The 23,951-nt window shown below is 48.1% G+C and overlaps 1 protein-coding gene across 4 annotated transcripts in view; it reads left to right on the top strand.

Annotated features, from left to right (window-relative positions):
• The window catches only part of VPS13D (vacuolar protein sorting 13 homolog D), a 504,218-nt gene that overhangs the window by 105,258 nt on the left and 375,009 nt on the right, over positions 1 to 23,951 (top strand). For all 4 annotated transcript variants that reach the window (XM_063943541.1, XM_063943538.1, XM_063943540.1 and 1 more), the window contains exons 20-21: positions 21,321 to 21,472; positions 21,631 to 22,662. In XM_063943541.1, the coding sequence (XP_063799611.1) occupies positions 21,321 to 21,472; positions 21,631 to 22,662 (1,184 nt within the window). The remainder of the gene's footprint in view (positions 1 to 21,320; positions 21,473 to 21,630; positions 22,663 to 23,951) is intronic.

The following is a 23,951-nucleotide window of genomic DNA, read 5'->3' as shown; positions in this document are numbered from 1 at the left end:
GCTGGCAAGTGGCAACAGACTCACTGCTACGTGGGACTGAGGGGAGAGAAGCAAACCTACCTGCGTGCAGCTAGCTTGTGCTTCTTAGGCTACTGGACACCATTAGCTCCAGAGGGTTCGAACACAGGGCCTGACCTCGATCGTCTGTTCCCGGAGCCGCGCCGCCGTCCCCCTTGCAGAGCCAGAAGACAGAAGAAGGAGATAAAATCGGCGGCAGAAGACTCCGGTCTTCATTAAGGTAGCGCACAGCACTGCAGCTGTGCGCCATTGCTCCCACTGCACACCACACACTCCGGTCACTGTAGGGTGCAGGGCGCTGGGGGGGCGCCCTGGGCAGCAATAAGTATACCTTTTGGCAATATATACACATAATACAGTCTGGAAAACTGTATATGTGTAAAACCCCCGCCATTTTTAGTCAGAAACAGGACAGAAGCCCGCCGCTGAGGGGGGCGGGCCTTCTTCCTCAGCACACCAGCGCCATTTTCTCTTCACAGCTCCGCTGGAAGGAAGCTCCCCAGACTCTCCCCGGCAGTATCCTGGTACACAAAGGGTTAAAAGAGAGGGGGGCACATAAATTTAGGCGCAAAATTTGTATATACAGCAGCTACTGGGTAAACACTGAGTTGTAGTGTAATCCCTGGGTTATATAGCGCTGGGGTGTGTGCTGGCATACTCTCTCTCTGTCTCTTCAAAGGGCCTTGTGGGGGAACTGTACTCAAATAGAGCATCCCCTGTGTGTGTGGTGTGTCGGTACGCGTGTGTCGACATGTCTGAGGTAAAAGGCTCCTCTAAGGAGGTGATAGAGCGGATATGTGTATGAGAGGGTGTCTTCGTCGACAACGCCGACACCTGTTTGGATATGTGTAAGTGCTAAGGTGAATTTATTGCACAAAAGGTTAGGGAACAGACAGGAAATCTACCCATGTCTGTCCCTATGTCACAGAGACCTTCAGAGTCTCTCAATGCTCACTATCCATAATAACAAACACTGGTATCGACATGGAGTTTAACTCCACTGTCGACTACGATAATGCAAAGTTACAGCCAAGATGGCTATAAGGTATTCAATATATGATTATTGAAATAATAGATGATTTGCATATCACTGATGACTCATCTGTCCCTGACACGAGAGTACACATGTTTAAGGGGAAGAATGCTGAGGTAAATTTCCCTCCTCTCATGAGGAAAAAGAGCGGGAATCTCCAGACAAGAGACGGCAGCTTCCCACAAAGAATTCTCAGGCTGTATCCTTTCCCCACTAGGGCCAGGATATGTTGAGAATCTTCCCCTGGGGTGTCCTGTTTGCACAGACGGTAGCACTTGCTATTCTCAGGGATACTGCAGATAGCGTGAACATTCTAGTATACTACCCAGACCGGCGATTGTGTCGGCATGGGTTTATAGCGCTGTGGCAGCGTGGACAGGTACCTTATCAGCAGAGATCAGACCCTAGTATGCAATATAAATATATTAAGGATGCTGTCTTAAGTGATAGATATATAGTTATAAAGCATGCCCAAAGAGACATGAGTATACTGGGTCCTAGAGTCAAAGCTATGTCGATCTCTGCTTGACGTGTCCTGTAGAATATGCATTGGACAGATGATGCCGACTTAAGAGGCATATGGAAGGCTGAGGATTGTGTGGAGAAGGGTTCTCGGGCCTGGTCTCCACAGCTATAGCTGGTAATTCTGCTAGTTTGCCTTATATTCCTGCACAGCCTAAGAAAGCACGACATTATTAAATGCAGCCTTTCGTATAAAGAAACAAGAAAGTCTGAGGGGCGTCCTGTCTTGTCAGAGCCGGGCAGCTAGTTCCCAGGAACAGAAGTCCTCCCCGGCCCCTACAAAAATCCACCAATGTCGCTGGGGCTCCACAGGCGGAGCTAGGCCCGGTGGGGACACGCCTTCGTAAGTTCAGCCACAAGTGGGTTCACTCCCTGTTCGATCCCTGGGCAATAGATATTGTGTCTCAGGGATACAAGCTGGACTGTGAGAAGATGCCCCCTCACCGACGGCCCTGCGGGCTTCCCCCCAAGAGAGGGAGCCAGTGTTATCTGCAATTCACAAATTGTATCTTTAACAGGTGGTGGTCAAGGGTCCCCTCCTTCAACAAGAGGGTGTTATTATTAGACCATGTTGTAATCCTGAAACCAGACGGTTCGGTCAGACCCATATTGAATTAAAAATCCCTGAACATATACCTGAGAAGGTTCAAGTTCAAGATGGAATCGCTAAGAGCGGTCAGTGCAAGCATAAAAAGGGGGAGACTTTATTGTGAATCGGGACATAAGGGATTCATACCTTCAGGTCCCCATTTATCCACCTCATTAGGCGTACCTCAGAATTGCGGTACGGGATTGTCATTACCAATTTCAGATGTTGCCGTTTGGTTTCTCCACGGCCCCGAGAATATTCACCATGGTAATGGCGGATATGATTGTGCTCCTGCGGAAGCAAGGCGTCACTATTATCACGTACTTGGACGATCTCCTCATAAAAGTGAGATCAAGAGAGCAGTTGCTGAACAGCGTATCACTTTCTCTGGAAGTGTAACGGCAACACGGCTGGATTCTATATATTCCAAAGTCGCAGTTGGTTCCTACAGCTCATCTGCCTCCCCTAGGCACGATCCTAGACACAGACCAGAAAAGGGTTATCTCCCGATAGAGAGAGCTCAGGAGCTCATGACACTGGTCAGGAATCTATTAAAACCAAAACAGGTGTCAGTGCATCACTGCACTCGAGTCCTGGGAAGCATCATACGAGGCCATCCCCTTAGGCGGGTTCCATGCGAGGACCTTACAATGGGACTTACTGGACAAGTGGTCCGGATCACCTCTTCAGATGCATTGGTTAATCACCCTATCCCCCAGGGCAAGGGTGTCTCTCCTGTGGTGGCTGCAGAGTGCTCACCTTCTCGAGGGCCGCAGATTCGGCATTCAGGACTGGATCCTGGTGACCACGGATGCAAGCCTCCGAGGGTGGGGGGCAGTTACACAGGGAAGAAATTTCCAAGGTCTGTGGTCAAGTCAACTGACTTGCCTTCACATCAATATCCTGGAACTAAGGGCCATATACAACGCCCTAAGTCAAGCGGAGATCCTGCTTCGCGACCAACCGGTTCTGATCCAGTCAGACCGCAGGGGTTCATGTAAACCGCCAAGGCGGCACAAGGAGCAGGGTGGCGAGGGTAGAAGCCACCAGAATTCTTCGCTGGGTGGAGAATCAAGTAAGCGAACTGTCAGCAGTGTTCGTTCCGGGAGTGAACTTCTGGGAAGCAGACTTCCTCAGCAGGCACGACCTCCACCCGGGAAAGTGGGGACTTCATCAGGAAGTCTTCACGCAGTTTGCAAATTGATGGGAACTGCCTAAGGTGGACTAGATGGCGTCCCACCTCAATAAAAAGCTAAAAAAGGTTTTACGCCGGGTCAAGGGACCCTCAGGTGATAGCTGTGGTCGCACTAGTAACACCGTGGGTGTTCCAGTCGGTCTCTGTATTCCCTCCTCTTCCTCTCATACCCAAGGGCTGAGAATTATAATAAAAGGAGGACTGAAAACAATATTCTTTGCTCCGAATTGGCCAAGAAGGACTCGGTACCCGGAGCTGCAGGAAATGCTCTCAGAGGACTCAGGGCTTCTGCCTCTCAGACAGGACATGTTGCAACAGGGGCCCTGTCTGTTCCAAAATTTACCGCGGCTGCGTTTGACGGCATGGCGGTTGAACGCCGGATCCTAGCGGAAAAGGGCTTTCCGGATGCAGTTATTCCTACGCTGATAAAGGCTAGGAAAGACGTGACAGCAAGACTTTTTCACTGTATATGGCGAAAATAGGTTGCTTGGTGTGAGGCCGGGAAGGCCCTACAGAGGAATTCCAGCGGGGTCGATTCCTGCACTTCCTACAGTCAGGAGTGACTATGGGCCTAAAATTAGGATCCATAAAGGTCAAGATTTCGGCCCTATACATTTTCTCTAAAAATGAACTGGCTTCACTGCCTGAAGTTCAGACGTTGTTCCGGGGGTGCTGCATATTCAGCCTCCTTTTGTGCCACCGGTGGCACCTTGGGATCTTAACGTTGTGTTGGATTTCCTGAAATCCCACTGGTTTGAGCCACTTAAGACCATGGAGCTAAAATATCTCACGTGGAAAGTGGTCATGCTATTGGCCTTAGCTTCGGCTAGGCGTGTGTCAGTATTGGCGGTTTTGTCATGTAAAAACCCTTATCTGATCTTTCATATGGACAGGGCAGAATTGAGGACTCGTCCCCAATTTCTTCCTAGGGTGGTATCATCGTTTCATTTGAACCAGCCTATTGTGGTGCCTGCGGCTACTAGGGACTTGGAGGATTCCAAGTTGCTGGACGTAGTCCGGGCTTTGAAAATTTATGGTTCCAGAAAGGCGGGAGTCAGAAAGTCTGACTCGCTGTTTATTCTGTATGCAGACAACAAGGTTGGCGCTCCTGCTTTGAAGCAGACTATTGTTCGCTGGATCTATAGCACGATTCAGCTGGTTCACTCTGCGGCTGGATTGCCGCATCCAAAATGGTGAAAGCCCATTCCACAAGGAAGGTGGGCTCTTCTTGGGCGGCTGCCCGAGGGGTCTCGGCTTTACAGCTTTGCTGAGCTGCTACTTGGTCGGGGTCAAACAAGTTTGCTAAGTTCTACAAGTTTGATACCCTGGCTGAGGAGGACCTTGAGTTTGCTCATGCGGTGCTGCAGAGTCATCCGCAGTCTCCCGCCCGTTTGGGAGCTTTGGTATAATCCCCATGGTCCTTACGGAGTTCCCAGCATCCACTAGGACGTCAGAGAAAATAAGAATTTACTCACCGGTAATTCTATTTCTCGTAGTCTGTAGTGGATGCTGGGCGCCCGTCCCAAGTGCGGACTCTCTGCAATACATGTATATAGTTATTGCTTAACTAAAGGGTTATTGTTATGAGCCATCTGTTACTGAGGCTCAGTTGTTGTTCATACTGTTAACTGGGTATGGTTATCACAAGTTGTACGGTGTGATTGGTGTGGCTGGTATGAGTCTTACTCTGGATTCCAAATCCTTTCCTTGTTGTGTCAGCTCTTCCGGGCACAGTTTCCTTAACTGAGGTCTGGAGGAGGGGCATAGAGGGAGGAGCCAGTGCACACCAGATAGTACCTAATCTTTCTTTTAGAGTGCCCAGTCTCCTGCGGAGCCCGTCTATTCCCCATGGTCCTTACGGAGTTCCCAGCATCCACTACGGACTACGAGAAATAGAATTACCGGTGAGTAAATTCTTATTTTTTTCTTTTCTTGTTCCAAATATTATAATCTTTGTTGTGCTGACCAACTGCACCAAAGTCTTCCCCATCTGGTCAGTACTACTCTGACACTCAGAATGTTAAAACATGGCTCTTGCTAGATTTCTGCAGCGGGGTACACTGTGTTCCACAGGGAATACATTGAGGTGTAGAGATGGATCTTGATCCAGAGGCACCAACAGGCTAAAGCTTTAGACTGTCCCAGGATACATTGCGGGGCCTCGTCTATATAACCCCGCCTCCAGGCACTGTGAGCTCAGTTTCAGAGTTGGTGTCTGCATAAGCAGGTCACTTAACAAGGGGTCTGCTCAGGCAGCCCTGAAAAAGCTATTTAGAAGACTTCAAGGGCTGCAGCACTTCATATGTCAGTGTGACATACTGTGCTGCGGCTCCATCACCTCCCCAGCGACGTTGCATACTCCCGCTGGCTCTGTTCCCGGGTACTTGCAGCGGAGGCGCTCCGGTTCCTAGGCACACCACCGCAGACGCTCTCCTGGATCGCGTAGCTGCTACTAAGGGAGGAGGTAAGAGGGTCCCACAGGCAGGACCCGCCATTAAATCGCATTGCGGTCGCGGTCTCCAGAGACGGAACACTGGACACTGTGGCTGTGCAGGGACCCCACTATATTCACCAGGACAGGGGAGCACAGGTCGGATAATACATTATCCATTTTAATAAGGCTCCATAGTACCAGGTGGTGAGGATAAGGCGCTTGACCTGTAGCCCCTCCCCCAGCTCAGGGCGCCATCTACTGCTGGTGTTCTCGCCCTGAAGCTGCCTCACTTTCCTTCACTTCCTGACTAAGACTTTGGGTGCCATCTTCTCACAGTAGCTGCAATTGGTCTCCGGGACTGCAGGGCAAGGTCTCCTCTGTAAATCCGCCTGATGTATCAGCGCTGTGATTCTACAGACAATTATGTATTCTACATGTCATTTTAAGACAGCGTTAGTTAAGAACAAGTGTACCTCTACCAGAATATATTGTATGAGTATTCTGATATATACATCCGGTCTCAGACCGTGCATTGTTTTTTATATATATATATATATATATATATATATATATATATATATATATATACACACACATACACATGTACATATATACTGGACTAGTGTATGTGTGTATATATATATATATATACTAATTCAGTGCAGTTTTATTGTCAGACTAAAATAATTATCTGCATTGTCACTGTGACTGTGTGTGCCTGTATCTGCTGTGTAAATTTCACTTTCAGTGTATCACAAGCTATAGCTATCACTGTATTCTGTACCCTAGGGGACTAGGTGCGTCAGGGTCTATTATATAGTGCATGCGCAGTATTTACAGTTCAATGTATTTTAGTGTGTATTTCAGTCACCTAATACCGCATTTATTCTCTGCTTGTGTTTTGCATTTTCTGGCACATAAATAGGGGATTTATTCGCAGGTATTATATTTGTCTCGCTATATCATACTGTCACGCTCTAAGGTTACATTCACTATAATGTCTACCACAAAGGGCGGGAAATCCGTGGACGCTCCTGCATCATGCAGCGCATGCACCAAGGATTTGCCTGAGGGGGAAGTTTTGAAGGATGGTCTGTGTAATATGTGCCATACCTCTCCCAGTCAGCCCGCTGCTCCTGTAGCCAATCAGGAGCCACCTTGGGCTGCGTTCTAAATATGCTTAATACGCTTGTGACACGCCTTATGCCCCCTATGGGACCTCCTGTGTCATTGCAACCACATATTGTCCCTATGGTTGATCCGCCCTGGGCAGATACTCTGTCTACCCAGATACAACAATTGAATCAATCTTTGGTTAGACAAAAACCTACCCCACTTCCCTCTGCAGTCAAGAGGTCATCTAAGCGGGCCGCCACCTCCTCACAATCCACTAATATCACAGATGATAATTCTGATTAGGATGGGGAGTATACTGATCCGTCAGACACTGATACAGTCGCTTCTGATGAGGATACTACTACGCAAGTTGATGTCCCTGACTTACTGGAGGCTATTATGCTGATTCTACAAATCGATGATGTAGATCCCACTACTACGTCTAAGAAACCTGATAACTTTAAACGTCAGAAGGTAACTAAAGTAGTCTTACCACATTCTGACCATTTGGTAGACATATGTCAGGAACCCCGGTCTTCTCCAGGAAAGAAATTATCCCTGTCCAAGATGCTAGCTCGTTATTCTTTCTCCGCTGAGCTGTGTAACAAGTGGGAAAATCCACTGCCGGTGGATTCCCATGTCACCCGTCTTATGGTGTCCTCTACTCTGCCTGTCACCTCACTGAATGAACCAACAGATAAGCATGGCGAAGGATGCCTGAAGTCTTTATTTACTCCCTTACAGGAGCTGTACTAGACCCACTATAGCAGCCTCCTGGGCCGCAAAAGGAATTGAAGCATGGGTTCAGGCAATAGAGGAAGAGCTGCCTCAGGATATATCGGACACTGCCAGACAATATCTGTCTCATATTGCCACCGCCTCCCACTAAATTGAGGAGGCGTCCTCTGAGGCAGGTGTAATGGTGGCCAAGGCGTCGACTACGTCCATCCTGGCTTGCCGTATTCTGTGGTTGAGGTCATGGAAGGTGGACCTGGACTCCAAAAAGACCTTGGAGGTACTCCCTTTTAAGGGAGACATCCTGTTTGGGGAGGATCTGAATAAGATTGTAACTGACTTAGCGGCTGCTAAGACTGCATTTCTCCCAAATGCTAATCCTTCTGCACAGAAGGCAAAGAGTACCACTTTTCGTTCCTTTCGACCTCAAGGGTAAGCAAAAGGTCAGGCATACCCGAGACAAACTCGTGCTCCCAAAACCACTAAGCCCAAAGCAAAACAATCCTGGGCTGCCCGTCAGCCTGCTTCCAAATAAGACAAGCCTGCTGCATGACGGGGCGGGCCTCCCCCTGGGGGATCCAAGGGTGGGAGGCCGACTTCTGCAATTCACCCTGGTCTGGTTAAAGACCACTTCAGACGCATGGGTGCGAGAAGTCGTCTCTCACGGGTACTCAGTCTCTTTTAAGAGACATCCCCATCGCCAGTTCCGAACGATGGTTATCCCTTCGGACCCATTGAAGGCGCAAACTCTACACCTGGTTGTGTGTTCCCTCCTGGATACAGGAGTGGTAGTGCTGGTACCCCTGTCCCAGAGAGGCGGAGGATACTACTCGACCCAATGGGTCTTTCCGGCCTATACTCAACCTCAAATCACTGAACAAATTTGTGAGAGTGTCCAAGTTCCGTATGGAAACGCTGTGCTCTATTGTACTTGCCATGGAACCCGGAAATTATATGGTATCCCTGGATATACAAGATGCCTATCTACATGTACCTATTGCCATATCGCATCAGCAATATCTGTGGTTTGCTATTTGCAACCTTCATTATCGGTTCCAGGCTCAGCCGTTTGGACTGGCCATGGTCCCTCGGATCTTCACCAAGGTATCTGCGTTGTCAGGGAATCAGGATCCTGACGTATCTGGACGACTTGCTGATCCTGGCGAACTCCCAATATGTCCTCCTCAGTCATCTACAACTGACTGTAAACTTACTACAAGCCCACAGGTGGCTCGTCAACTGGAAGAAGTCCTTGTTGGTCCCTGCTCGGAGCATGGTGCAACTGGGGGCACTGCTGGACACACACAGTCAAAGACTGTTTCTGTATCAAGAGAAATTCCTTAAACTTCAGGACACTATAAGATGCTTCCTGTCTCACCCAGGAATGTCGATACACTCGGCGATGCAAGTACTAGGTCTCATGGTGTCGGCGTTCGACATAGTAGAGTGTGCTCAATTTCATTCCCGCCCTCTACAGAGGTTAATCCTTTCCAAGTTGGATGGCCTACCTCATCGGATTAGGTCTCAAATGATCTCCTTGACTCCGGAGGTTCGTCTGTCACTGACCTGGTGGCTACAGGACCAGCAGTTGAGCAGGGGCCATCCCTTCTGGATTACCAACTGGGTCCTCCTGACTACAGACGCCAGTCTGAGGGGTTGGGGCGCGGTGCTGGAGCAACACTCTCTACAGGGGCGGTGGGCAAGGGAGGAATCTCTCCTCCCGATAAACATTCTGAAATTGCGGGCAGTCTTCAGTGCTTTGACTTGTGCCCTGCCTCTGATATGGAACAGGTCTGTTCAAGTACAGTCTGACAACACCACCACGGTGGCTTACATAAATCATCAAGGCGGCCCTCGAAGCCGCATGGCAATGATGGAAGTGTCAAAAATTATTTTGTTGAGCGGAACGCCATCTGCCAACAATATCGGCAGTGTTCATTCTGGGGGTACTCAACTGGGAAGCGGACTTCCTCAATCGTCAGGACTTGCACGCCGGAGAGTGGTGTCTTCATCAGGAAGTCTTTCAACTCCTAGTGGACAAGTGGGGCCTACCAGATGTAGACCTGATGGCCTCTCGACACAATCACAAAGTTCCGGTCTTCGGATCAAGAACAAGGGATCCTCAAGCAGCGTTCGTGGACTCACTGGCAATTACATGGAACTTTCGGCTGCCCTACGTGTTCCCTCCAGTGTCACTCCTGCCTAGGGTACTACGGAAGTTCAAGCAAGAAGGAGGAATACTACTTCTAGTCGCTTCAGCGTGGCCCAGACGGCATTGGTTCTCAGACCTGCAGGGTCTCTCGATTTGAGCGTCCTCTTCTACTTCTTCAATGCCCAGACCTCCTCATTCAGGGCCCTTGTGTTTACCCGGACCTGGCCAGACTAGCTTGGATGGCGTGGCTCTTGAAGCTTCACTCCTGAGGGCCAAAGGATTCTCCAAGGCGGTTATCCAAACTATGCTAAAGGCCCGCAAACTGGCTTCTGCACGGATTTATTATAGGGTCTTGAATTCTTACTTCACCTGGTGTGCTGCTAAGAATTATGATGCTTACAGGTTTAGTACTTCCAGACTTTTGGCTTTTTTGCAACAAGGCCTGGATTTAGGACTTCGTCTGGCCTCTCTCAAGTTTCACATATCTGCCTAGTCGGTGTGGTTTCAGAGAAAAATGTTGTCTTTTCCTGACGTTCATACATTCACTCAGGGCGTAATGCGGATTCAGCCTCCCTATGTCCCTTCTGTGTCTCCACGGGATCTGTCTCTTGTCCTGAATGCCCTGCAAGAGTCTCCGCTTGAACCTCTTGAGTCAGTGGACCTTAAATGGCTTTTCTTATTGGCTATTGCCTCTGCCAGAAGGGTATCGGACTTAGGCGCCTTGTCCTGTCGTCCGCCCTTTTTGATATTTCATCGTGACTGCGCAGTTCTCTGAACTCGTCCCGGTTATTTGACTGAGGTGGTCTCATCTTTTCACCTTAACCAAGAGATTGTGGTTCCGGCCTTCATCTCTTCTGACTTGTCCTCCAAAAAGTCTTTGGATGGGGTAAGGGCTCTCCGTATTTATGTTGAGAGGACTGCCTCCATCAGGAGGTCAGATACCCTTTTTGTACTGTTTGGTTTGGTTGGCCTGCGAATAAGCAAACCTTGACCAGATGGATAGAATGGTGATTGCACAAGCTTATGCGCAGGCTGGGCTCCCAGCTCCTGCTGCTATCAAGGCCCATTCTACTCGGTGTGTTAGACCTTCTTGGGCGGCCCGCCGTGGTGCGTCCACAGAACAATTGTGCAAGGCGGCTACGTGGACCTCAGTGAACACATTCATTCGGTTATATGCCTTTGATACCCCCGCCACCCAGGATGCTTTCTTTGGATGCTGGGTTCTCATACCCACTAAGGTGCATCCCCTACCTTGTGGAACTGCTTTAGGACATCCCCGATGTATTCCCTGTGGAACACAGTGTACCCCGCTGCAGAAAAGGAGATTTATGGTAGACTTACCATGGTTAAATCTCTTTCTGCGAGGTACACTGGATTCCACAGGGCGCCCACCCTGATGCACTTAGCTTCTTTGGGTTTCTATGGCATTAGCCGCTGGTCCCTTCTCCTGTCGTGAGAACGTGTTTCTATGTGACTAACATCTGCCTTCTCTTTTACCTGCTTCTGCATTGGACTGGTTATCTAAAACTGAGCTCACAGTGCCTGGAGGCGGGGTTATATAGAGGAGGCCTCGCAGTGCATCCTGGGACAGTCTAAAACTTTCGCCTGTCGGTGCATCTGGATCAAAATCCATCTCTACATCCCAATGTATTCCCTGTGGAACCCAGTGTACCTCGCAGAAAGAGATTAAACAATGGTAAGTCTTACTATAAGTCTCCTTTTTAACATACAGATGTATCCTCATACACCCAGCCTCAGTACGCCATGCACCGCAAGATGTCTGGTGTGAGACACCGGGTCCCGAGCAACTTTGCTAACATCTGGCGTCTTTTTTTTTTTTCTTTGGGGAAAATGCATCTTATTCGCAATGCAAATAGAATAAGACACACTTTCTCACGCGATCTGGCGTGCCAAGAAGGGCTGTTGGACGTGACAGTACGAGGGACACATCTGTGTGACATGCTGTTTGGTTCGAGGCTTACCTGCAAACAGGCTTATAAAGGCTAGGCCTCAACCATGCACATAGTCTATTATACACTTGGGGAATCGCCTGACACCAGTTCAATTATATGAGTTAAACTGGGATCCAAAAGAAAAGTGATCACAAAAAAAAAAAAATCAATGAAAAAAATGAGTTACTTAAAAAAGACATTGATCCACTACTATATCGGAGATGGCTAGTGGCAGGTGAACAGTTTGTTTAAACAAAATCATGGGTGCGCTGCACTTAGCCATATACTGTATACTAGCAGCACTCCAAACTGCATTCTATATACAATCAGGGAATTTTGGGAAAGTTTAGAGGACAGATATGTAAACTGTCTGCAGGTAACAGCAAAGGAGAGGGAATAAGATGCAGTCAGCGTTTGGAGTCAGGGCCGTCTTAACAGCAGTGTAGGCCCCTGGGCACAGCAATGCACTGGGCCCCCCCCAAAACCCATCTTCCAGCGGTAGGGATGGGGAGTGCTATCAGTGGCAACTTTGATGTCCAGAGGGCGGTAGGGTGTGTTCTATCTTCTGCTCAGCATGTAGCACCTGGAGCAGTAATTTCTTCTTATTACTCCATTACTGCACAGATGGGGCAGGAGGAAGAACACTAAACTGTAGAAGGGGGCATTGGGCTGAGTGAAGAGGCCCTTGTACATGACTTCCAGGGTGTTAAGGGGTGTTTAATACGTAGGGGAGGGGTGGATAGTGGAGTGGGCTTAATATTCATCATTTTCTGGGGGGAGGGCAGCTTGCTTGACTGCGGATATTTCAAGTTCCTGAAAATAGATTTCTTAGCATTGAATGGGATAAAAAAAAACTAGAGAGTTCTACCTTCTAGGAGGTACTGGGGACTTGGGGATCAAAGTTCAGGAGCCAGAGTAATCCACCAGTGAAAATATAAAACTGCATGCCAGGCGTGTGGAGCTGGAGAAGGTACCAGCTGCTTGAAGGCTGATATCTCTGGTTCTGGGCATAGTATAGACAAGCTGCAAGTGTCCACCAAAAGTTGAGCGTCTCAGTTTTTGGAATATAACCTCATAAACTCTAAGTCAGACAGAACCCAAGATATCTGGCTGGGAATAGCAATTAACAGGCTTGGATGGGGACCACTGCTTTGAAGTCTGATATCTCCGGTTTCCCAGGGACGATTTTCAAAAATCTGGTACCTCTGGAAAGAGGAGACCCTCAGCTATTAGTCTAGGACCCTTATACTCCTGGGGCCCTTGGGTAAGGGCCCAATGAGCCCATACGAAAAGACGGCCCTGTTTGGAGTCCTAGGACCAGCATGGAGTGCAGGGCTTTATCCTGAGGTGGAGCAGACTATCCGCAGCGACCTCGCAATAGACATAGGTCAGCTGGAAGGCGCCCATCCTTACCAAAGTGGTGGCGTTAGCATGATGTGCCCAGGGAAGATGTGCAATCCTCAAGACAAAATAATGGTCCGGATGTACTGCAGTGCAAGGCAGCCGGAGCTCGGAGATTTCGGACGAACTCGTAAGTTTCTCTTACGTCCTTGAGGATGCTGGAGTCCACATTTAGTACCATGGGGTATAGACGGGTCCACCAGGAGCCATTGGCACTTTAAGAGTTTTAGAATGTGGGCTGGCTCCTCCCTCTATGCCCCTCCTACCAGACTCAGTTTAGAAAATGTGCCCGGAGGAGCCGGTCACAGCTAAGGGGAGCTCTCCTGAGCTTTTCTAGTAAAAGTTATTTTTAGAGTTTTTTTTTCTACAGGAGGCTGTTGGCAACAGCCTGCCTGCAGCGAGGGACTAAGGGGGGGGGGAGCAGTGTCCGCTCTACGAGGTCTGAGCCACTGACTTCGCTGACTGGAGTCTGAGCTCCAGAGGGGTCGGATCGGTCTCCGCCACAGCTCGCCCCAGCAGCATGCCGCCAACCCCTTACAGACGCTGAAGAAGTGGTGAGTTAGTCACCGACCCCCCTAGCAAGCAGGGGGGCCGGTGTGAAGATGGCGGCAACGGGGAGGGAGCGCAGTACTAACTGTGCTCCTGGGAAGGTCCAGAGGCACATAGTGCGGCGCTGTGAGGGGCGCCCTGGGTCAGCGCTTACCCCCACACTGGTCAGCAAGCCTGTCGGGGTCTGCGGATCTCAGCGAGCAAGTTTCCTCAGGCCATTATAAAACTTTAAAGAGCGGGAAGACAGCGCCATTAGGGGGGCGGAGCTTCTCCTCAGAGCGGACCCAGCAGCGTTCCAGCGCCATTTTCCTGCCTGCACAGCGCTGGATGGAAGATCAGGTCCCTCCACAGCAGCTCCATCTGACTGTACACGGTACCAAGGGGTTGTAGAAGGGAGGGAAGGCTGTAAAACGATTGTGTCTCCTATTAAGGGACACAGTCTGCGCTGGTAAGGGGTTGCCATTTACTAAAAGCGCTGTATTGTGGGTTGGCTCTGATCTCTGTGTCTCTCTTGCCTTTCTTGGGGGGGGGGGGGGGGAGCGTTTGGTGGTCTCCTTTAGCTATGTCCATGGACACTGTGTCATATGCTGCAGAGGATTAATTCTCCCAGGATGATCCCATTCCATGTAATCAGGATAGCACTGGTTTAGCACAAATTCCAGCAAGGGAACCAGAGTGGTTTTCCTCTATCAAAACTTGTATTTCTCAGATTTCTGACAGGGTTGCTAGTAATGAATCTGCAACCCAGGTATTACAGAGCTCTATGGCCTGCGTCTGGTACCTCAGGACACCCCGCTATATACCTCCACAAACGTGCGCTTGTGCATGTCACACAAGACGACACGGATACCGATTCTGACACTACAGACGGTGATGGGAATGTGTTTTGGGGGTCCGCATCTCTTGCAAGGGGGGTGCAATTATTGATAGAGGCTATCAGGGATGTGTTAAATGTTAATGATACCACACCTGAGCAGGTTGAGGAGGCTTTTTTCACTGAAAATAAAAAAGCCTCGCTAACCTTCCCTGCGTCAAAGGAGTTGAATGCTATATTTGAAAAAACATGGGAAAATCCTGAGAAGAGGTTCCAGATCCCTAAAAGGGTTCAGGTGGCTTTTCCTTTCCCTGAGGAGGATAGGAAAAAGTGGGAAAGCCCTCAGATTGTTGACGCATCTGTGTCCAGACTCTCAAAAAAGGTGGTTTTGCCTGTTCCAGGATCTACCACCTTAAAGGAGCAGGCAGATAGAAAAATTGATAACACGCTTAAATCAATGTACACTGCTTCGGGGGCCATATTACGTCCCACTATTGCTAGTGCATCGATTGCAAAGGCAATAGTGAAGTGGTCAGCTACCTTGCTTGAGGATTTGGATACAACATACATGATTCTGCACGTTTTATGGTAGAATCCATGAAAGACCTGTGTTCCATGGCTGCGGGAATTTCTTCTTCAATGTCTGTTTTAGCTTGTCGGGGACTGTGGCTGCGCCAGTGGTCGGCCGACGCGGAATCCAGAAGGAGTGTAGAATCCCTACCCTATACAGGTCAGGCTCTCTTCGGGGAAGCTCTAGACGCGTGGATATCCACCGCTACAGTGGGTAAGTCTCCGTTTCTTCCCTCAGCAGCACCTGCTCCGAAGAAATCCTTCTCTTCAGCTGCACCGCAGTCCTTTCGGCCTAACAAGCCTAGAAAGGTCAGAACATCCAATACCTTCTTTAGGGGAGGTCGGATTAAGTCAAAGAAACCTGCCGCATGACGGTGGACTGCACGCCCCGGTGGTGGGGCCAGTTGGAGCGAGACTCAGACCTTTCAGTTATGTCTGAGTATCGTCCGGCCTGGATCCCTGGGTGGTAGATATTGTGTCTCAGGGATACAGACTGGAATTTCAAAGTCTTCCTCCTCATCGCTTTTTCAAGTTAGGCTTACCAACTCTGTTGGAGCACAGCACGGTACTACAAGACGCTGTCCAAAAGCTGGTGGAGGCACAGGTCATTGTGCGAGTGCCACCTCGCATGCTGTCAAAAGGTTACTATTCGAACCTTTTCGTGGTACCGAAACCGGATGATTCGGTCAGGCCCATTCCGAACCTAAAATCATTGAACTCCTTTCTAAAGGAGTACAAGTTCAAGGAGTCTCTCAGGGCGGTGATGTCATGTCTGGAAGAGGGGGAATTACTGGTATCACTGGATATCAAGGATGCGTACCTCCACATTCCGATCTGGCTGCCGCGTCGGGCTTATCTCCGCTTCGCACTGCAGGACTGTCATTTCCAGTTCCTGGCCCTGCCATTTGGCCTCTCCACAGCACCAAGGGTGTTTACCAAGGTGATGGCGGAAATGATTCTCCTCCGCAAGCAGGGGGTGAACATCATTCCCTATCTGGACGATCTGCTGATAAAGGCATCGTCCAAGGAGAAGCTTCTGCAGTCCATTGTTCTCACAACACGACTGCTCCAGAGTCACGGTTGGATTCTGAATCTTCCAAGTCACATTTGTAACCAACCCAGAGGTTGTCATTTCTGGGAATGATCCTGGATACGGAAGTGCAGAGGGTGTTTCTTCAGCAGGAAAAGGCGTTGGTGATACAAGCTATGGTCCGGGATGTTTTGAAGCCAACCTGGGTGTCTGTTCATCAATGCATTCACCTATTGGGCAAGATGGTGGCCTCTTACGAGGCTCTCCAGTACGGGAGGTTCCACGCTTGGACCTTCCAACTGGATCTCCTGGACAAGTGGTCGGGATCTCACCAAGGATTTCACTCCTCTGGTGGCTCCAGTTACCTCACCTTCTGGAGGGCCTCAGGTTCGGGATTCCTGACTGGGTCCTTCTAACCACGGATTTGAGCCTTCGGGGCTGGGGAGCAGTCACTCAAGGAGTAACCTTCCAAGGATGGTGGTCATGCCTGGAAGCCGGCCTTCCCATCAACATCCTGGAACTAAGAGCTGTCTACAACGGTCTTCTTCAGGTGGCCCCTCTTCTGAGAAATCGGGCCATTCAAGTGCAGTCGGACAACGTAACAACAGTGGCTTACATAAACCGACTAGGCGGAACGAAAAGCAGAGCGGCAATGTCAGAGGTCACAAGAATACTCCTCTGGACAGAAAAACATGCATTAGCGCTGTCAGCCATCTTCATTCAGGGAGTAGACATCTGGGAAGCAGACTTCCTCAGCAGACACGATCTCCATCAAGGAAATAACAGATCTTTGGGGCTTACCCCAAATAGACATGATGGCCTCTCGTCTCTACAAGAAGCTTCGGCGTTACTGTTCCAGGTCGAGGGACCCACAGGCAGTGGCAGTGGACGCCCTGGTGTCTCCGTGGGTGTTCCAGTCAGTGTACGTGTTTCCACCACTCCCACTCATCCCAAGAATCCTAAAGCTCATAAGGAGAACAAGGGTTCAAGCGATCCTCGTTGCCCCAGGCTGGTCAGGAAGGGCTTGGTACGCGGACCTTCTGAATCTACTGCAAAAAGAGCCGAGGCCTCTTTCTCTTCGGGAGGACCTGCTGCAGCAGGGCCATTCGCCTATCAAGACTTACCGCGGCTACGTTTGACGGCATGGAAGTTGTGCGCCTGATTCTTGCTTGGAAGGGCATTCCGAAAAAGGTTATTCCTACCCTCATTCTGGCTAGGAAAGGGGTAACGTCTAAACCAAAGATTTTCTACCTTTTACAACTCCCGGCACACTGAACAAGATTTAAATATTGTCAAGGCACACTCAAATATAATGGTGATGCATGGTGCAGTTGCGTGTCCTAGGATGTCATGTCGCATCTTCTCCATAGGTAACACCTGAGCCACATCTGAGAAAGCCAGAAGAGCCCAACACTGCCTGGGACCAAAATCAGAACTGGCTCTGCAACCACTAAACCCAGCAGTATTGATCATTCCAGGGCCTCAGTAGTGGCAAATCACTGAAGGGCCTGGTTCTGCTTCTATGGTGGCACACCTGGAAACTGCTCAGGGCACACTAGTGTGCCACGGCACAGTGGTTGAAAAACACTGGTCTAAACATTACCATCGTATTTGGAAGAAATATGTCTCTTGGTGTGAGTCCAAGAAGTTTCCTACGGTGGAGTTTCAACTGTGACGTTTCCTCCAGGGATATGGGTCTGCATTTGGGATCTGTAAAGGTCCAGATTTCAGCCCTATCCATTTTCTTTCAGAAACAATTGGCTGAGGTTCAGATCTTTTTGAAGGGAGTTCTGCATATCCAACCACCCTTGGTACCGCCTACGGCGCCTTGGGACCTTAACGTGGTGTTGCAGTTCCTCCAGTCGGATTGGTTTGACCCTCTACAGGAGGTAGAGGTCAAATTTCTTACGTGAAAGGTGGTCACGTTGTTGGCCTTAGCTTCTGCTAGACGTGTGTCCGAGCTGTGGGCTTTATCCTGTAAAAGCCCCTATTTGATCTTCCATGAAGATAGAGCTGAGCTCCAGACACGTCAGCAGTTTCTTCCGAAGGTTGTGTCAGCATTTCATATCAACCAACCTATTGTGGTGCCAGTGGCTACTGATTCCTCAATTACAGCAAAGTCCTTGGATGTCGTAATGGAAATGAAGATATATGTGAAGAGAACTTCTCGTCACAGAGAGTCGGACTCTTTGTTTGTCCTATATGATCCCAAGAAAATTGTGTGTCCTGCTTCTAAGCAGACGATTTCTCGCTGGATCAGGTTCACTATCCAGCACGCTTATTCTACGGCAGGACTGCCGTGTCCAAAATCTGTTAAGGCCCACTCTACTCGTAAGGTGGGGTCTTCCTGGGTGGCTGCCCGGGGTGTCTTGGTGTTACAACTTTGCCGAGTGGTTACTTGGTCTGGGTCGAACACGTTTGCTAAGTTTTACAAGTTTGATACTTTGGCCTCTGATGACCTCAAGTTTGGTCAAGCAGTGTTGCAGGAGCCTCCACGCTCTCCCTCCCGTTCTGGGAGCTTTGCTACATCCCCATGATAATAATATGGACCCCAGCATCCTCTAGGACGTAAGAGAAAATAGGATTTTGGTACCTATCGGTAAATCCTATTCTCGTAGTCCGTAGAGGATGCTGGGCCCCCGCCCAGCGCTTCGTTTTCTGCATATGTTTTGGTTCAGTACAACTTCGTTTTAGTTGAGTACTGCATTGTTACTTGGTAAGTAATGTTTCAGCTGTTGCTGAGTAGTTCAAGCTGGTTGTCTTGATGTGCCTTGTATGTGTGAGCTGGTGTGAATCTCACTACTATCTGTGTATAATCCTTCTCTCGAAGTATGTCGTCTCCTCGGGCACAGTTTCTAGACTGAGTCTGGTGGGAGGAGCCAGCCCACACTCTAAAACTCTTAAAGTGCCAATGGCTCCTGGTGGACCCGTCTATACCCCATGGTACTAATGTGGACCCAAGCATCCTCTACGGACTACGAGAAAAGGATTTACCGGTAGGTACCAAAATCCTATATATATTTTTTAAAGCGGTAATCCTTTACAAGGCAAAACCTGGTTGGTTTTGCCTTGTAAATGATTGCTGCTTTTAAAAAAAAGTACAAGTTCAGCCGGAATCTAGGAGCTCCGGCTGTCTCACACTGCAGTACATCCGACCCAGTGTTTCTTTCTTGGCAGGCTTCAGTTTACAGCCTGCAACAGTCAAAACAGACTATCAACAGCTCCTGGTTCCCGCTGTCTCTGACTGTCCTCATCTGCTGGGAATTATATCTATAGTTGGGATGTAGTTATGTGACCGGCGGTCAGGAGACTGCCAGTCACATTACCGACGGCTACATCCCGCCCCCTCTAAATCCAGTCGACATGCCGACTAGCAAGGACTATTGCTGACCGCCGGTATCCCCAACGGCGGTCACTCATACCCAACCCTTTCCTTTTGTGTATCTACAGTATTTCTCTCTTTTTTTTTTTTTCTTTTTTTTTTTTTTATCTGCCCTGTCTTAGAAGTAGAGTAATTTCAGATTAGACCTGTGGTACTTCAACAGGAACTATTTATATACATTCTCAAAATGTCATCAAGCGGAAGCTCAGGCCCAGATTCCCTATACGCAGCCTGCGAGGATAACAGCTGGCTTTCATACATACCCCATCTAACAAAAGCAGCCGGTGCAAAAAAAAATGCCAAAGACTATTTCTGAGCTTGCATGCGAGTTCTGGTAGTTGGTCTAAGGAACCACTGCTGCTTTATTTTGCTGATCCTCCAGCAAATGATTCCATGTCTCAGAGCTGGCTTGGCCAGGTATTACCTGGTCCACCGGGGAGGTTAAACCGTGCTTGGAAGTTGGAACAATGCCTAGCAAAGATGGTGCAGGGCTTCTTTGTGGAGCATTCTGCTGAACTTTTTACCAGCAAAGTTTTGGAGATGTACTGTACAAGTTCTGCATTGTATCAGTCCTGAATGCTGCAGCCTTTGAAGATATACTGAGAACATGTTTTGATCACTCTTAAATCTATGTAGTGGCTGGGGTCTTCTTAGAGACCCATTTATGTTTTTTGTCTTGGTCATAAAGGTTGAGTTAAAGTGATCAGAGCAACTCTCGGATGGTTTATAATCAAGGCTGCCTAGGTCTGAACTAAGTGATTTTGATTAAACAAATTGAGAAGCATCTACATAATTGTATGCTGCAACTATGAATGCTTGTCATATTGTGACGACATATCCCCGTATCGGTCTCAGCCCTCTGAACCCGCTGTCTCAAGGCTTGGGAGGTGGATGCTGGGTGTAAAAGAACATTTTTAGTCTTTAACGTTTTTGATTGATATCTTATTTGGTCCAGGGCTGGATAAGTTCATTTGTAAGTCAGCAAAGAGAAACTTCTTGACAGCAAATCTGGGACTCTTGTTTTTGGTTCTTTTGCACTGCAAGTAAAAGCATAGGAGAAAATAAACTTGGTCAGCAAAGAAGAAGATAACCAAGCCCTCCATTGCTTGATATGCAGTCTGCATTCTCAGGTCTGTGTATGTGGTAGCCTGTCGGCTGCCAAAATCAGTGATTTAGGTCCACCACAGATTCCTGGATGAGGAACATTATTATTCAGTTATATAAGATTGGTCTTAGAAACTCACCTAGATGCTTCTCACAAAATAATTCCCTTCATAAATGTAGGGAATTGTTAGAGAACACAGAGACAGAACTTCATTAAATTGAGTTTAATGTAACACAATGCAAATTCAATGAAGAGGATGATACACTGACAATTGTAATATTAACCTCCCACTGGACTTTTGCTTGTAGCTTTATGATTACAGTAGATACATTGGGGCAGATGTATTAGCCTAAAGACGGCATAAGGAAGTGATAAACCAGTGATAAGTGCAAGGTGATAAAGGGACCAGCCAATCAGCTCCTAACTGTTAATTTACATATTGGAGCTGATTGGCTGGTGCGTTTATCAACTTGCACTTATCACTGGTTTATCACTTCCTTATGCCTTCTCCAGGTTAATACATCAGCCCCATAGTCCCATACATGGCACACAAGCAATGCTAATATGTATTTCATCTCCTGTAAATAATGTTAATATGTTCTAATGTCATCACTTCTTTAGTTACTTGTGTTTTATAAAGAACAATGAATTACTGTAAATTATTATGATCTTGGCAAGCCTTATTTTCCTGACCAGTATAACATGCTATGTTTTACTTTCCAGCTTTCCATATATTACACAATACTACCATACAGTTTAAAATGGAGAAGTTTGCTTTAGAGAAAGACTGTGAATTGACGTTTCCATTCTATGATGATTCCTTAGAGGTGGGAAGCATTTTGAAGATTGAGGGAAATTTTGTCAATCACGTTCAGGTAACTAAATCTTATTAAGGTGGGTGTAAAAACCCAGGAGATTCTTTTTTTTTTTTTTCTAAATACAATAGAGTTGTTTGGAGGTCAATTTGTATGCTGCATATGTTATAAATTGGTGTTGTAGAACATGTGTTTACTCTTCGTGTTCTTTTATTTAGGTGGTCCTAGCTAAACATGTTTACGAGCAGGTGCTGCAGACTCTTGATAATCTGGTTTACAGTGAAGATATGAACAAATTGCCACAAAGCTCCACTATCCCTTCCAGTCCGGTGACGCCAGACCAGTCTGTTTTCAAAGGATCTGAAATCTCGAGCGAACAGAAGGAAAACAGCTTGTTCAGTACCCCAAGCCTTAGATCCATATCAAACAAATCTGTTTCTACTCCGGAGTCAAAACAGTTTACCCAAATTCAAGCAAATTTTTGCATCTCTGAATTACAAATTCAGTTGAGTGGTGATCTTACCCTTGGCGCCCAAGGCCTAGTAAGTTTAAAATTTCAAGACTTTGACATAGAGTTTAACAAAGATCACCCACAGACGCTAGCTATACAGATTGCATTACGCTCCCTTCTCATGGAAGACCTGCTTGAAAAAAATCCAGATTCAAAGTACAAGAACTTGATGGTATCACGAGGGGCACCAAAATCCTCAAGTTTGGCCCATAAGGAATATCTGTCCCAGTCTTGCCCCTTAGTTTCTCATGTGGAATATCCGGATATGCCACGATCCCTTCCTTCCCACATGGAAGAAGCCACAAATGTGTTCCAGTTGTACCAAAGACCAACATGTACTTCTCGTAAGAAACGAAGTGAAGATCTAGACTCTGAGTACCCATTAACACCACCGCCCTCTCCTACGTCCGAGAGATCAAAGTCCTCTTGTGCAAAGGACAGTTTTGATGATTCCTTGGTTCACATAAGTGTGTTCTTGGTGGACAGAAAGCATCCTGAATTTTCTTCTAAGTACAATTGTGTCAATCGGAGTGTGAATGTGGATTTTAACTGCCTTGACGTATTAATCACATTGCAGACGTGGGTTGTGATTTTAGACTTTTTTGGAATTGGGTCAACGGCCGATAATCACGCTATGAAGCCAGAACCGGCGGACACGCGGCAGGTGGTGAGATCAGAGGTGAACACCAGTGCGAGCGCTTCTGTCCAAGAACATACCAACACAAAGATGGATCTCAAGGTATTGAAATAACAGGAGAGAATTAAAGATGATGGGGAATTGCCATAATCTGTAGGAGTGATCATTCATTGCAGTTCTGCTACCAAGTGATTTAGGGGGTCTATGTACTAAGCCTTAGAGAGATAGAAAGTGGACGGCGATAAAGGGGTTTATTTACTAAGCCTTGGATGGAGATCAAGTCGCTGGAGATAAAGTATCAGCCAATCGGCTCCTGTCATTTTTCAAACACAGCCTGTGGCATAGCAGTTAGGAGCTGATTGGCTGGCTGGTACTTTATCTCCATCCAGGGCTTAGTAAATAGACCCCAAAGTACCAGCTAACCAGCTCCTAACTGTCATTTTTCAAACCCAGCCTGTAACATGTCAGTTAGGAGTTGATTGGCTGGTACTTTATCTCCATCCACTTTCTCTCTCTCTCTAAGGCGTAGTATATAAACCCAATAGTAAGAAAATACTTGAAAGGATCATTTATTTGCTCTCTTGAAGCATTGGGTCAAAGGTTTAAAAGAGTGGGAGGACATGACCTCTCCTCCCATTGGAATGTTGTTGTAGTTGCCGAGTATGGCCTCCTATGTGAGCAATTCAGGGTCTTTCTATGTTCATTTTAAGGGTCCCGTGTACAGATCGTCCAGGCTGGCGAGAGATTCCTCTATGTTGTGTAGAGCCCTAGTTGGGTGTATTCCCAGTCCATGGTTATTGGCTGTATTTAATGTCTCACACAGCTTTGCTGATCGCGCCCTTCCCTAGGGACAGCTTTGGGATGTCCCCAAGGTTAGTAGTTTCCCCCAAATTGGATGTTAGGGAAATAAGACTTTTGTACTTACCGCTATATCCATTTCTCTGAATTGGTTTGGGGGACACTAAGTTCCCATCCTTCATGTTTCTACGGTTACTATAAATATTACAATGTTGTTCTGTATTTATTCCTGTCCTGAGGGATTTGTTAGAACAGAATTAATGAGCTATTACAAGAAATGGGTTATATAGGGGAGGAGCTACATTACACAAAGGGCCTAATTCCCACCTGATCGCTGCTGTGCAGTTTCGCACAGCAGCAATCAGGTCTGATCTGCGCATGCACCGGCGCCGCAGTGCGCCGGCGCATGCCAGACAGCCGACGGCTGTCTCAGCCCTGCGAACGCCTCTGCCTTATTGGTGGTGTTGGGCGGTGGTGTGGTGCCGCCGTTTAGGGGGAGCGGTCTGGGCAACGCAGGTGTACCCGAACCGATGGGGGGGGGGGCTGCGGCGGCTGCGTGACATCACACACAGCTGCCGCGACCCTCACAGCGG

The sequence above is a fragment of the Pseudophryne corroboree genome, chromosome 10 (genome assembly GCF_028390025.1).
Source record: "Pseudophryne corroboree isolate aPseCor3 chromosome 10, aPseCor3.hap2, whole genome shotgun sequence".
Classification (NCBI taxonomy): Eukaryota; Metazoa; Chordata; class Amphibia; order Anura; family Myobatrachidae; genus Pseudophryne; species Pseudophryne corroboree.
The sequence above is the reverse complement of the archived record's forward strand: the minus strand, read 5'-3'. Positions and strand labels throughout refer to the sequence as shown.